At 44.5% G+C, this 13,985-nt stretch overlaps 1 protein-coding gene across 1 annotated transcript in view; it reads left to right on the top strand.

Moving 5' to 3' along the window:
- The first annotated feature begins 3,170 nt into the window (after positions 1 to 3,170).
- CLMN (calmin) overlaps positions 3,171 to 13,985 on the top strand; it is a 74,779-nt gene continuing 63,964 nt past the window's right edge. Inside the window, exon 1 of the mRNA XM_064659077.1 lies at positions 3,171 to 3,357. Within this exon, the coding sequence (XP_064515147.1) occupies positions 3,276 to 3,357 (82 nt within the window). The 5' untranslated portion in view covers positions 3,171 to 3,275. The remainder of the gene's footprint in view (positions 3,358 to 13,985) is intronic.

The following is a 13,985-nucleotide window of genomic DNA, read 5'->3' as shown; positions in this document are numbered from 1 at the left end:
CAAGTAACATTCTGGCTTTATGTGAGAATCTCTGATTTCATACTTTCTTGCTGAGCTGATTCATAGACCCCAGCTTGCAGGGAAGAATGTAAAATATTAAAGAAAAATGTTTATAAAGGATGCCCTTTGGGATCTCACAATTTTTTAATGTCCTTATAATTTTAGAGGCTTACATTTCCATTTTGGAGCACTTGGTTCTGCATATATGGCAATTTTTTTTACAATTATCTAGGAGGAGGTTCTACCTATGAGGCCTAACCACAAAGTTAGTTTCGTGAAGGTGCTAAAGAGCCATCTGAAAGTCTCGGATTGACAAATGCAGGTGACACAGCTGCTGCCTCCCTGGACAGAGATGCACACCTGCTAAGTGAAACTGGACCAGGGCTTTCATTCACAGCAGCTTGCAGTCCAGTGTATTAAGATGAGGTCATTGCAGCTTATGTTGATGTGTGGGGCTAGAAACTAGAGTGGTCAGACCTGGCAGATGGACCTGAACCCCCTGCTGAGGTCTGGCCTGACCCTCTGACAGCAGAAGGGGTGGCTGCTGTGCTGACAGCCTCACCTCCATTGGTGCAGGAAGAGCAGGCAGCACCAGCCTGTGCTGCTGCTGGACCACACCAACCTGTGCCATCCTGCCTTCAGAGGGCAAGGCAGCACAGAGCAGGTGCTTTCCCAGATAAGAAAGGTTTAATGCCCTTCTCCTCTCTCTAAGCGGAAGTTATAAATTCCCCGTGCCCACAGTGTTAATCATTTACATCCTAAACCCAGCCTGACTCTGAGACCCAGGCTGTGTGGGTCGAATGCAGCCACTTGGCAGGCCTGGAGATGTCAGCGGCATGGGCTGCACCCTCAGCCACCGTGACAGTGGAGCTGGGCAGCTCTTGCGTGAGGATAGCAAGGAGGGTGAAGGCAGTAATTAATTCCAGGAAAATATGCAAGAACAATGAATCACAGCTGCAACATCACATCCCAGGTGGGGCTGGCAGTGAGGAGTTGCACCGGAAACGTTGTGGTCAACAGGACCAGGGCAGTGACCGTCTTCCTGTACTTGGCACTGCTGTGGCTGCACCTGGAGTCCTGTTCAGTTTTGTGGCCTTCACTGTAAGAAAGACATTGAGGTGCTGGGGTGTATCCAGAGAAGGGCAATGGAGCTGGTGAAGGGTCTGGAGTACAAGTTGTATAAGGAGCGGCTGAGGGAGCTGAGGGTATTTATCCTGGAGAAAAGGCTACTCAGAGGAGATCTTATTGCTCTCTACAACTACTTGAAAGGAGGTTATAGCCAGGTGGGGGTCATTCTCTTTTCACAAGTAGCAAGTGATAGGACAAGAGGAAATACTCTCAAGCTGTTCCAGGGGAGGTTTAGATTGGATATTAGGAAAGAAATCTTTACTGAAAGGGTGGTCAAGCATTGGAACAGGGCACCCAGAGAAGTGGTGGAGTCTGCTGCTGAAGATTGCAGACTGGTTCATTATTCCTCATTCATTTACCTTCCCCTCATGTCATACTGCTTTCTCCAGCTGGCATGTTGACCCGAGCAAATGGCCACTGGGAGGTCTCACGAGCAGGCCAGTGCAGACTGGGACAGGCTCTCTAGAGAGCTCATGACACTCCAGCTCCTGGAGGGTGCCCACACACAATGGGACAAAGCTTCAGCTGTCTCCATATGGCACTGGCAGTAGTCCTTGCTTCGAGCTGCAGTGAGTATTGGGGATCTCCAGCCACCTCTTGCAGACTGTTTCACTGATGCTGTGAAGTCATTTGCCTGTTTTTCCCACAGCCACACTGGCTCAGTTTCCAGCTCCACCTCTAAATGTGGTACTGATGCATTCAGCCCACTCAGACAACTCCTGGAACAAACAGGTCCTCCCAGTGCAAAATGAAGTCAAAGCACAGCATTGTGATTTCTGCAGATCTGTCTGAGCTGAGATGCTTTTTCTTTTTCACAAGCTGTTTTTTCTGCTCCTTGCAGTCAGGTTTATAAAGTCTTCATCATGGCACCCATCTGTCCTTACACCTATGCAAAACTTTCCAGTCTGGGTATATAAGCAGCTGAAGACTGCTCCACTCTTGGAGACCGCATTTTAGGATAGCTGACTGCTGCATATTATAGTGGTGATGAATCCCTCTTAGATGTTAAAGGGATGACTTTGCCTCCTTACCATCTCCATCTGATTTTGAGTAGTAATAGAGAAATCACCAGAGCAGGCTGTGGGAAGAGCACTGCATTCCTGAGCTGGGTGAAACAACTGGTTGTGTGGAATAAGTGTTTGCTTGGGATCACAAAAACACTTCCAACTTGAAAGAGCCACAATTTCTAGATCCCAGTTTGTTTATATTTAACTTTGTAGATCTCGGCTTGTGTGTTCTGCTAGTCTAACTCTTGATGCTATACTGGTCTGACTAGATCGTGTCAAAGTTTGCTGTTTACATTATACAGTCGTCATGGTTTGAAAACAGGCACGTAAGTACAAATAGTGGTATATTGTAATGAAACGCCTCGTATGCAAAGGAAATGTTCATGCTGTTCACCAGGTTTGTAGAGAACAGCTCTTAGTGACACTGCAGAGCCTTGGTAACAATTACTGTCCAAGTTTGATGAAAAAAGGCGTAAATGAAGACATCCAATGTGAAAATTCACCTCAAAGGAAATCTGACGGCCCAGACGGACTAGCAAGAGCAAGCTAAATCAGTATGCAAGTAAAAATTTTTTTAATGTATAATGGCACTGATTGAATCCCCACGAGGAGAACCCCTCTGCTGCTCATACTTTCGTTCTTCCATTGCTGCCGTGGCTGCATGACAATTATTCTAGGGACGACCCTTCTCCAGTCCCCAGGCACAGCAGGACACACGCTCGGCGTTGTTCGCAGCCCCCCGGGACCGCGCACGAGCCGCTCTGTGTGCGGGGTCCCCGACCGAGGGGGCGGGCGGCGCGGGGGCGGTGCGGAGGCGATCCGGGGGCGCGGCCTCCGCTGTTGCGGGGAGGAAGGGGCGGCGGGCGGGGCGATGCCCGCGGGGGGCACTGCCGGACCCCCGCCCTGCTCCGCCCCGCGCCAGCGCTCCGGCGCTCCCGGCCGGCCGGGCGGGCGGAGGGAGGGAGGGAGGCGCGGCGGGAGCAGAGGGAGGGACGCGGGGCGGGGCGCAGCCGGCGCGGAGAGGGGCCGCCCCCCCGCCCGCTCCGCTCCGCGCCCGCCGTCGGTGCCGGTGGAGGCGGCGGTTGCGGTGGCGGCGCCGCCGGCTCCCGCCGCCCCCTTCACCCCCGGCCCCGCGTCCCCATGGCCGGGCAGGAGTGGGACTGGTTCCAGCGCGAGGAGCTCATCGGGCACATCAGCGACATCCGAGTGCAGAACCTCCAAGGTAAACCAACACCCCCGCAGAAACCCCTCCCTCCGCCCCCGCGCCGCCCCGCTCACCTGCCCCAGCTGCTCCCCGCGCCGCTCCTGCCTCCCCCGCCCGGCCCCGGCCGCTCTGCTCGGGCTCCCCCGGCTCCGCGGAGCGGGGGCGGCGCGGGCGCGGGGCCGGAGGAGGAGGTCGGCGGGGCCAAAGTTTCCCCCGAGCGCGGCGCCGGCCCGTCCGGCCGCGGGGAGCCCCTGCGCTGGGGCGAGCGGCGCCGGGCCGGGGGCAGGGACGGGGCGCGGGGGCTCGGCGGGCGCTGGGGATGCTGCGGCGGCGGGGGCGGCTCAGCTCGTGTTCCCCTCGGGCGGCGCTGCCACCCACAGCCGCCCCCGAGCGCCGTCGGGGACGGGACTGCAGGCTCCAGCTCGGCTCGGGTCGCTCCCGGCCGGGGGGACCTGTCCGGCCGGGCGGTGCGGGGCTCACGGTGCCGCTGTGGGTAACGGGAGCCTCGGTGCGGGGTCCCTGCGGGGCCGAGCAGAGGCGCCCTCCCGCCGCCCCGACCTGGAGATCCGGGGTCACTCGGCCACGATCAGGGCACGGCTCCGGGTCTGGACCAGCGCGATTTGAGCGGAAGCAGATGGCTATCAGAGGACTCGATTTAATGTATCTTCTGAAAAGCTGCTGTTGAATAAACATGAACAGAGCTTTTGGATAAATCGTCTACGAGATGCTCTTCTATTCTGCCACAGGCTTTGCAGGCGGAAGGGATGCAAATACTTGGGTCTGAAGGTATACCGGTGTCAGCGTAGTAGTAGTTCCTCCAAAGTTATGTTTGCTCCTCACTAGGTAACTCATCGTGATTGTCAAGGACAGCAAGAATCGATGGAAGAGGAAAAAGCAGCAGTGGTTTATGGGAGAACAATTTGTTTAATAACATACCAATCTTAATCTGTATCTCGCATAATACTGCAATGTATCTTTATGTTCCATAAAAATAATCAGAGGTCATTATCTCTTCTTGTCTATGCATAATTATATTAAGGCACTGTCTACTGTCAGAGCAGTGCAGTTGCTGGAAATTAGTTTTGGTTTGGATTGATTATAGAAGATGTATAATTTATCAGAAGAGAGTCAAATTAGCCATTCTTTAAGCTCTGATTTTGTATTAATGCCGTTAGCTGCTGATGGGGTCACTCCACAGCATTTTGACCTGCATCATCCTAATCTCTGAAATTCAGATTTTGAGTACAGCAAGAGCTGTTGATTCCAGGTTGATCTCCCCTTGGGTTTTGACAGTCTCTCATTACAGTGTAATTCTACATTTCTGACTCTTGGCTCAGTCTCTTTCTATTCTGTGTTGTTAGCATGGCTGATCTCTTGTTGCTCAAAACTGTAGCAGATTTAATCATTAATTCATGGACGTTTTTTGAAAAGGAATACAAAAGTAATCTGTTTTTAAAAAGAGTAATAGGTTTTTGGCTTTGCCTCTCAGTCATGTGTAGAAGAAGGAGTTAAAAGTAATTTCACTTTCTGGAACTTAGAACTCATTTGTACAGATGCACACAGCCTTATCAAAAATTCCTGTAGTCCTGTAGGAGAATGTCATCCTACAGAGGAAATTCCTTTGAATGACATTATGTTCATGAAAAAAACCTCCTGTTCCCTTCTTACCATACAAGAGAAATTCTGAGAGATATATGAGTTGCACTGCTAAATAGGGTTTTAAGAAGTTTTATGCCTCTTGTGAGCTCTTACAGGGGAGAAAAAGCACTTGTTCTAAGGTGCTGCTCCAAAGCAAGTGATAATATCTGTCACAAAATATATGATTTGTAACACATAGTTCTCACATTATCTTCTAGAGATGAAAAACATTTTACAGATGGTGAGTCTGATACTCGTGAGAGTGTGATTTTTGTCGCTTGGGAGCTTGGTGGCAGAGCATGGTGCTTCTCTTCAGAACAGTTTCTTGTAAAATGGCAGCATATGCTCCATGTTTGTATGTAGTAATTAAACGTGCTCCTGCTTTATAATTAAAAATTCATTCCCTCCTCTCAAAACAATGCAATCCGAATCACTGCTAGTATCATTCCCTATCAGTTGCAGAATCAATAACAGCCTGGATGTGCTAAAAAGTCAAGAGTCTGGGACGAAAAACTAGGTGAACACAATGCAGAGTTTCCATCAGCACTGTCAGAGCTCCTGCAGGGCCCTGCTTCTCAGGGCCACACGAAGGACCTCATGCAGTGAGGGTCCTCGTCTGCTGCTGCATCTCCAGCTCCTGCAGCGCTCTCTTGCATGACCAGCTTTGCTTAGAGTAGGTGCTATGAAGTGGATGGCTTGTCTTATTCCAGAATGCTCCCATTCAGTGGTACATTCTGCATATGTGAAGGTGCATCCTGATCTCTGGGGAACCCATTATATTGATACAGACCCAGGAGGAGTAAGGAGAGGATGGGAGGCAGCAGCTAAATATTTGCAGATATGAACAACACATGAAAACACTGAATGTCTGTGTGTAGCTATGGATACTTCTGCTGCTGATGCACAGAGCCAGACAAATGTGAGGTCTGCAAGGCAGATACAGGCAGTACAGTCCAAGCCATCCTACCCAGCAGGATGAAAGAGCCCAAATGGTGATGACCATGAGAAAGGGTCCTGAGCAGCCTATCTGGTATTAAAGTTTCTGCAGGAATCATACAGAGATCTGCTGTAGTAGTTTTCCATAACCTTTCTACCTCCTTTTTTAAAAGCAAAAATTGCTCATTTCTTTCAAACAGTTCATTATGCCTTAGCTAAGCTATAGAGCACTGCTGATGTAGAATACTATTTGAAGATGGCATGTGCTGTTTCAGTCTGTTGCATCTTCCTTCTCTAGTTTGGTAGTTCCACATCCAGGAAGGATCCAAGGTGCTGGTTACTGGGAAGTGTCTGCTCTTCTGGAGATGCTTTTGCAGTGGCATGATCCCACCAAATTGAGAAGTTGTTCTAGGTGCATGTGCCAGGTGCAGAAGTAGCCTCAGGGACTGTATGTTTTGTCATGTAACTAATGGGTGAAATTATGGCCCGTGTAGGTTTTTCAGTTTTTCACAGTGAGACTAAAACTGGCAGCAAGGGGTGAAATTTACTAAATGGGCTGGACAAGGGGGTGGGGGGGGAGGGAAGATGATTTTAAAAACGGAATTATATCTGGATATTTAGACATAGGTGCATAATGGTGGGCTTCTATTTTCCCTTTCCATCAAGATATGAGGTCTTCCATTTTATTTTTTAAATAAAGGAAGTGACATTTCAGAACTGTCGCAGGTAACTGATACTAAAAGCCAGGCGCATCCGTTCTTGACAGAGGCGATTTCAGAGAACAGAAGCAGAAGCAACAATCTAATGGTGAAGGGGGGAGAGGAATGTAAAGAGGGAACAAATGCCAGATGTGGTGATGCACAAACCAAGTTCCTCTCTCCAGGTCTGTTCGGTTTCTAAACACATTCAATAAACTGATCCTCTTGTGCTCTTTGTTCTGTTTGTACATTCTCCATAGTGAATTTCTCCACATACTGAGAGAGAAAAATGGAAAGCCTGCGCAGAATGGAGGAGCGCATCATCAAGCAGTGGAATGCTCAATAATTAATTTCCTGCCAGGAGATGGTTTTTTTTCTCTCTCTCTTTCTTTCATTACAACACCAGTGGGAACATTTTGTTACAACACAAGAATATTTTAAAATCTTCCCTATTGGAAGCTTGATTTAGGATCATCAGAAATATACTTCCTTATGTGGCAAATTGCAGTCGCTAGAAAGAGGCAACATCCTCAGCAGGAATTAATCTCTTTTAGATGATATTTTGGTTGTGTGCTTTGCAATAGTCTGAATGTATGTTGAGTAGTACATATCTTTCCTTACATTCCTTGGAATGAAATATGTGGAGATGAATAATTGTGCAGTCAGAAGTTTTGTTACCACCACTTAAAAATAATTATGGTTTGAATGTTCATTTTGTATATTTACAATAGAGTAGATGGGCTGAGATAGTAGAACTCTGCCATTCTGCTATCAGAAGACTAGACAAGGTCCTGCTACTTGTCATTTCACTACTCACTCAGGGTTTGATCCAGAAACCACAGAAACTCCTAGATGTTTATTCCTTGATTTCTGTAGATTTTAATACTTTTCTGAGCCTCAGCCTTGCTCTGCTGAGGGATGCATGGCCTTCAAACATATTTGGAGGGCTACGCAGGAGTGTACTGTAGTGTTGTCAGAAATAATAGGGAAAAAATGGTGACAGACTTGAAGAAATAACCTAAACAATGCCAGCCTCATTAATTCCCCATCCTTGTCATGGTTTGTAGGTTTATGGGAAACCATAGTTTATGGATGGATCATTTAGTCGTAAACTACTGGCACTCTGATTTTGCTTGACTTCCTGTTTGGATCCCTATGATCTAGACTTTATAAGCTTTGGACAGCAGTAACTGTAGTTGTCATCAATATGAGTCTCAGCTTCCTTTGAGGTAACAGGTTCTGAATGAAACCTGTGTCCTAGGAGGTAATACAAATGCTTAACTCATAAAAGTTAACTCTGGCAGTGGGAATAACCTCCTGTCTTTACTCTGGGGGGCTTAGGCATCTCTGATGGACTACCAAAGGCAGGTGCTACAATCAGTCTTGAAAATGTTTCTCTCTGTATTTTTCTTTATCATTTATGTATGAAGCATAATTCTTATGACTTTTGCACTTAACTACAGAGAGTAATAATTTTCTTTTAATTATAAGATACAGCAGCATTCAACTTGTTTGCTATAGTTAGACATGCTTTTAAAATACATGGAAGTTTTACAAATAGAAGGAAACTTTTTTAATGTATCTATTTATTCCAACAAAAGTAACATGCTGTAACTGTTCATTACTTTAACTCTTCTAAAACTTGTCACCATATTCAGCAGGATTTCATTCTGCCTGTAGGCACGCTTATTTAGTGGAGTTCTTTGTAGATTTAGGTGACATTTGGAAGAATGAAATTGCCTGGAGAACATTAGGCAAAGCCCTGTACAACCAGAAAGTGATCCTATTGTATATAAAAGTGCAGTTAAACAGGCCTGAGAATTATAAGTGTGACCCCCCCCCCCCCCCCCCCCAAAATAAAGATTCCAGAGTTAATGCTGGAAACATACTTTTTCTGCTGGAGATGGTCTTTGTGAGGGCAGCCTCATACCTGACAGTATTTGTCAACAATGTAAGGAAGACTTACCTGCTCCAGATGTAGGAACCCTGGCAGTGAAATAAAGGAGCAGTGAGAGGTAAGGCAAAGTGCAGATTGCATGTTTCAGCATGCAATTTTAACAAGGTCAATCCCTAATTTCTCTAACAAATTAGAAGTCTGGGCTCTCTGTCCCCCTGAGTGGATGAAATGACACCAAATTCAAATCATGCCTGGTAGCTCCACAGTCAAATGAACTCATACACTTGTGTATTAACACTTTGTCTTAAGAGAGACTGTATTTGGCAACTGCATGGACCTGACTCAAGGCATGGGTTGATGTGCTGTCACTTGCCAACATCACCTTCTCTGTCTTTCCTGGGCGAGCTGTTGTTAAGGCATTGACCAGCCTCAGCATTAGGAGAGCTGGTGACACCTCAGACCATATCACTTGCCTGAAGTCGTGGTTTAGAAATTACAGTCTTCAAAACACTGTGTTAAAACTAGTAAAGATTTAAAAATATAATGTACTTTTCATAATTCTCCCGCTTGTTTTTCTTTTGTCCACTTGACTTGGACAGAAATTCAAGCAATTTTCTTTCTCCTAAAGACAATTTCAAGGTTATGCCACTTGCCTCCTGAAGTATTTGTAGCATCTATTTTGAAAATGTTACAAAGGAATGACTTGATTTTCAGTTTTAAAGACAAACTTCTGTTGGACTAGAAGAAGCAACCTTGGGCATTTTGGCTTGTCAGTGTCCATTTAAACATTTATGTCCTAAGCTGTTTAAACTTTCAGTTGTTTCAGAATGATTCTTAAGGGCAAATGTCTAAAGGGGAAGAGCCAAATATCTGTCTTGTCATGTAGAAGTCAAAAAGATTTCAAAAATGTATTCAGGAATAGAAATTATCAGATAAGCAGTGAGATTTTTGTCAGTGCTGGGGTGGTGAAGGGCATCACAGCACCTTTTAAGAAGTAAGTGTCATTTTCTACATGTCTCTGTACCTGCTATTCTATTTTTATATCTCCCCAACCAGTTAAATACAGGGACTGTAGGTGGAGGATTGCAGGATGGATTTTACTTCATTATAATTGCTGCATATTTCTGTGCAAACAGCTGAGCTGTGTTTTAGCTGCAGTTCGAGGCTTCATAGCCATGAACACAAGTTCAAATTGGCATCTTCTAAGGATGCTTGTAATAGCAGCAGCCTGGATGTCTCCAGAGTGAATGCCTGTGGACCTGTAAGCTGCAGGCAGAGGATTTCTTTATTAAACCAGAAATCCCACTGAATCCGAGTAGATGTTATCAAAAACATTTAAAAGATAACTCTAATCTCTGTGTCCATTACTTAATTCAATGGCATGATTCAAGACATATTTGTTGAAGTAGTGTAATGCTTTGAAGGATTCTGTTAATTACTTTCTACAAATTAATTTCAGACGTAAATTAGAACATATTTTGTGTTCAACATATCTTGAAAGTTACTCCTGATATAGTTCAACATAATTCAGAACCAGTGTATCTATGAAAAATGAGTTCCCTTGTTTTTTAATGTTAGTGTCTTCCACTGTTGGTAGTCAGAAATGAGTCCTTTCTAGGCTGGTGTTGATTTGCTTCATTATGTTTTTTCTCTTTTGGTAGTATAATTCCAGTTGTTTACAAAATAAATGCTCATTAAATATGTGTCACAGGGTTAATTTTAAATACAAACATTTATATTTCAGTCCTTGTTGTATTTAGTGCATGTATCCCCTTGGATCTTCATCCTATCATAATTAAGACTGGGGATAAATGCATTTTGTAATGTCCCAAGCTGGCCAAAGAAGTCCCTGCTCTTGTGTAGTGTCCATTACCAGGAAACGCATCTGTTTAGATGCTCCATGTGTCTGAGTTCATTCAGAGCCCTGCTAAGGTCAGAGATGCTCTACCCATACCCATGAAATAGCCCAGCTAGATCAGCTAGTGCCACCAGCTACATTTTTATTCTTCCAGCCTTTTTTTCAGCCATGTGTTTTCTTCAAGAAACCCACATAACAGTGCACTAAACCCTTCAGTGGTCAGTTGGCCCTGTGTTGTTCATATGTTGTGAGAGCCATATCACAGCTTGAACTGTCCATTTCACAGGACACCAGCTGAAGCTCTGAACTGCAGCCAAAGCAGAGGGAGCATTTACGTGCATGGGCTCTCTTTCTGTTGTGCACTAATGGTCAGATAGAAGTCCTTTGCCATTTTGTTTCAGTCTTTGCAATGAACCCCCTAATGTATATCAATAGGTGTTTGGTGTATGCAGTCAATGTAGTTCATAACTTAAGGCTGATTATACTTTTCTTGGCTCCGTGAAAAATGGGAAGGGCAAGAGAGACCTGGCTCTTTGACAAATGAAAGCAATGCCAACAAAGATAACTGTTAAAACCTGATCCTTCATATGACTGCCTCTGGACACATGACTAAAGTTTTCTGACTCTCACTGATGTTCACAATAAACATGAACTGCAGTTATAACTTAATAAAGATATAGTATTTATAAATAATGTAGTATGAATTGTCCACTTCAGACTTACTGTCTTGGATATAAGGAAAGAAATATAAATCTGTCTGGGCTTTTTGCCCAGGGAGAGTAGCAAGACAAAGAGAAGTAGGCACATGGGGAAGAGCGTGGTCCTCAGAAGCCTAGGGAGGGACTGTCACCAGTACCTTCATGTCATACTTGAACTTGATGAGTCAGAAAAATCCAGTCCAAAAGAGAAGATGACCTTTTAGAGATAAAATTCCCATTGACTCCCCCTTTTTACAAGGTACTCTGTAGGCCTATTTCTGGTACAAAACCTGCATGATTCCGAGAGTAACTGTAGAGTGACTTTCAGAGTAGCTGGGAAGCATTTGGTCCCTCTCCTTGTTCTCAGGTTCCGGGCTGGGTAGGGGACTTCCTGATGATTAATGTCACTGAACAACATTTAGTTCCTGTTGCTCTCATTTTTTTCTATCCTTTTTTTTTTTTTTTTTTTTTTTAAGATCTCCGTGAACACAGGACAAGGAGCGATTTGAAATTTTAGGGACTCTTGCAAGACTTTCTGTTTCTGCCTGTTACAAAGAAAAAAGTTTTTAAAAAGGACCTAATGTTGGTCAAAAGAACTTGTGTTCAGTCTTATTCCAGAAGTTCATTTGGTTATTGACCTTGGCTGAAAGAACACAGAATACGAATTTTTACTGCCTGATCTGCATTTCTTCTTGCGAGGGTAGACAGTCTTTTTGATGTATTCAATGTTGGCCTTTCAAAACTTTAAAACATTATGTGTTTATCAGAAGGATCAAAGGAGATAGGAGTTTTAATTGTCTTCAACAACTGTGTATATGAAGAGGAAGCACCATGTTTTGGTTTCCAGTACAGTTAAGGACTCTATAAAATCCTTTGTCTAAGCTGCAGCTGACAGTATCACTCATCATGAGTTTATTTTAATTTAAGAATTTGGAGGTTGCACCAGTGTGACTCCTCTGAAGTGAGGAAGCAGTTGTGACCCTGGTGATGGTAGCCCATTTCTGCAGGAGAAGGACGGTGCATTTTTCCTGTCCAGTCCTAGGCATAACCGAGAGGGGCCGTCCTCAGGTGCTGAGAGATCCCGATGTAGCTGGGGAGGTCTGGAAAGCTGAAACCCATCGGTCACAAAACTGTTTGGAAACTAATTAATGCAGCAAGTTACATTCAGATTTTGTTTCAACTGGTCTGATCTTAGTACCTTTCAAGTCCCTGGCACCCTTTAGTTTTGGGGAAGGTCTAGGCATTATTTCATTGCCTATCCCACAGATGGCTCTGGAGCAATTTTTTTTTCATGCAGGATCTCGGTTTTTTTCATGCATATCGAGTCCTTTGCTTTTATGCTGAGACTGATTACGAAAGTCAGTTGCAGAAGCGCTCTGAATGCCTACAGAAAGCTCTGAATGAGACCCCCGTGTTGCGTCACTCAAGCCAGTAAACACTTTTGTCATTTAGGCACTTAATTGCAAACTCAATGTTCACTTGACCTCTTGTATTCTCATTTCACTAATGAACCAAAGCTTAGGAAGAGTGACTGACTTCAGAGCTGCAGCAGTTTGGGCTCTTTGAGCCAAAGTTTCCACTCATTTAATTTATCATACTAATGATCAGTTTTGGAGCCTAAACACAGGAGCTGCATGGAAAATACGGCGTAATGTGCTAATGTGATGTCCACGTGACAAAAAGATTGGCGTGGGCTGCCCACTTCTTCTTGGCTTTCTGGTCCTGCTGCACATGTGTGTTCTTGCACGCAGCATCCTTGCAGAGGAATGATGTGGAATGATGTGATGTTATGGATGTGGAAGTAGCATTTAGTAACTGTGGTTTTACAGAGAGGTCCAAGCTTGGGTTCTGATACTCACATAATATGGATGCCCACAGGTTTTCTTTCCCACTGCTTTGCATCTGTCTTGACTAAAATTGAAATGTGTTCTTAATGCATTCTAGCAGGGATTTATTTCTATTTTTTTAGTGTTTGAGTGTCTCTTGGTTTTGATGTATTTCTCTAGATGACACCCTTATGTTAGGCTTGAGGATCAAAGACACATGAAAGCCAGAGGATTTATTTCACAAGTTATCCAGACAGCCTAATAACATGCTTTTTCATGTGTGAACATGGAAAGTTTTGGTGAAGCAGGCCTTGAACCTTGGTATTCTCTTTTCAGGGTGACCATTGTAACTACCTGACCAAATTCCTCTCTTCACACCTTCTTCTCTCTTTCACTGTGACAGCAAAAGTTAACAATATCCTCTGACAGTTCATGTAAACTGTAATATACATAGATACTGCCTTCTCTGCAGTAAATCTTTACAACTTGATAATTATCTTGAAGCTATAGACCCATTTTTCATCCCCACATGTGGTGCTCCCATGTTTGGTGGCAGGTGATTTCCTTCTGGGTTTGCATGCGCTTGTTGGGGTTCTCTCCAGCACACACCAGTTGGTGGGAATCTACAATCAGATTTAATTTAGGCTTGACTTAGAATGCAAGAAGAACAAAATGTTTGTAGAGTGAAATAAAGCTGCTTTGTTCTACTTCTCCTTGTTTGTGAAGATGTATTTTTTATGTCTCATCTTTATGAGTTGCTAATTATCATCTTCAGGTAGAACTTTTTTTCTCCTTCAAGTGTTTTGGTATTACCTCAGTCAAGATCCAAATTAGCTGTGCGTGCTCTGCCTCTTCTTACTATGCTTTCAGTTCTCTGAGTTTGTTCCAAGAGTTTTGTTTGCTTTGTTTTGGGTATGTGTTGCTAGAAAGAAGATAAAGTGAAGCTGGGGAAGGAAGAAAACTTGCTGCTAGATCCTGGAAGAGGGTAATTAATGATGAACATCTCCAGGAACTGTAATTTGTTTTCTTTGAGGAATGTATGCTAATAAAAGCTTTCTGCTTGCATGCATAAATGAATCAGATTAAATTTTATCC

Source organism: Pseudopipra pipra, chromosome 6 (assembly GCF_036250125.1).
Source record: "Pseudopipra pipra isolate bDixPip1 chromosome 6, bDixPip1.hap1, whole genome shotgun sequence".
Lineage (NCBI taxonomy): Eukaryota > Metazoa > Chordata > Aves > Passeriformes > Pipridae > Pseudopipra > Pseudopipra pipra.
The sequence above is the reverse complement of the archived record's forward strand: the minus strand, read 5'-3'. Positions and strand labels throughout refer to the sequence as shown.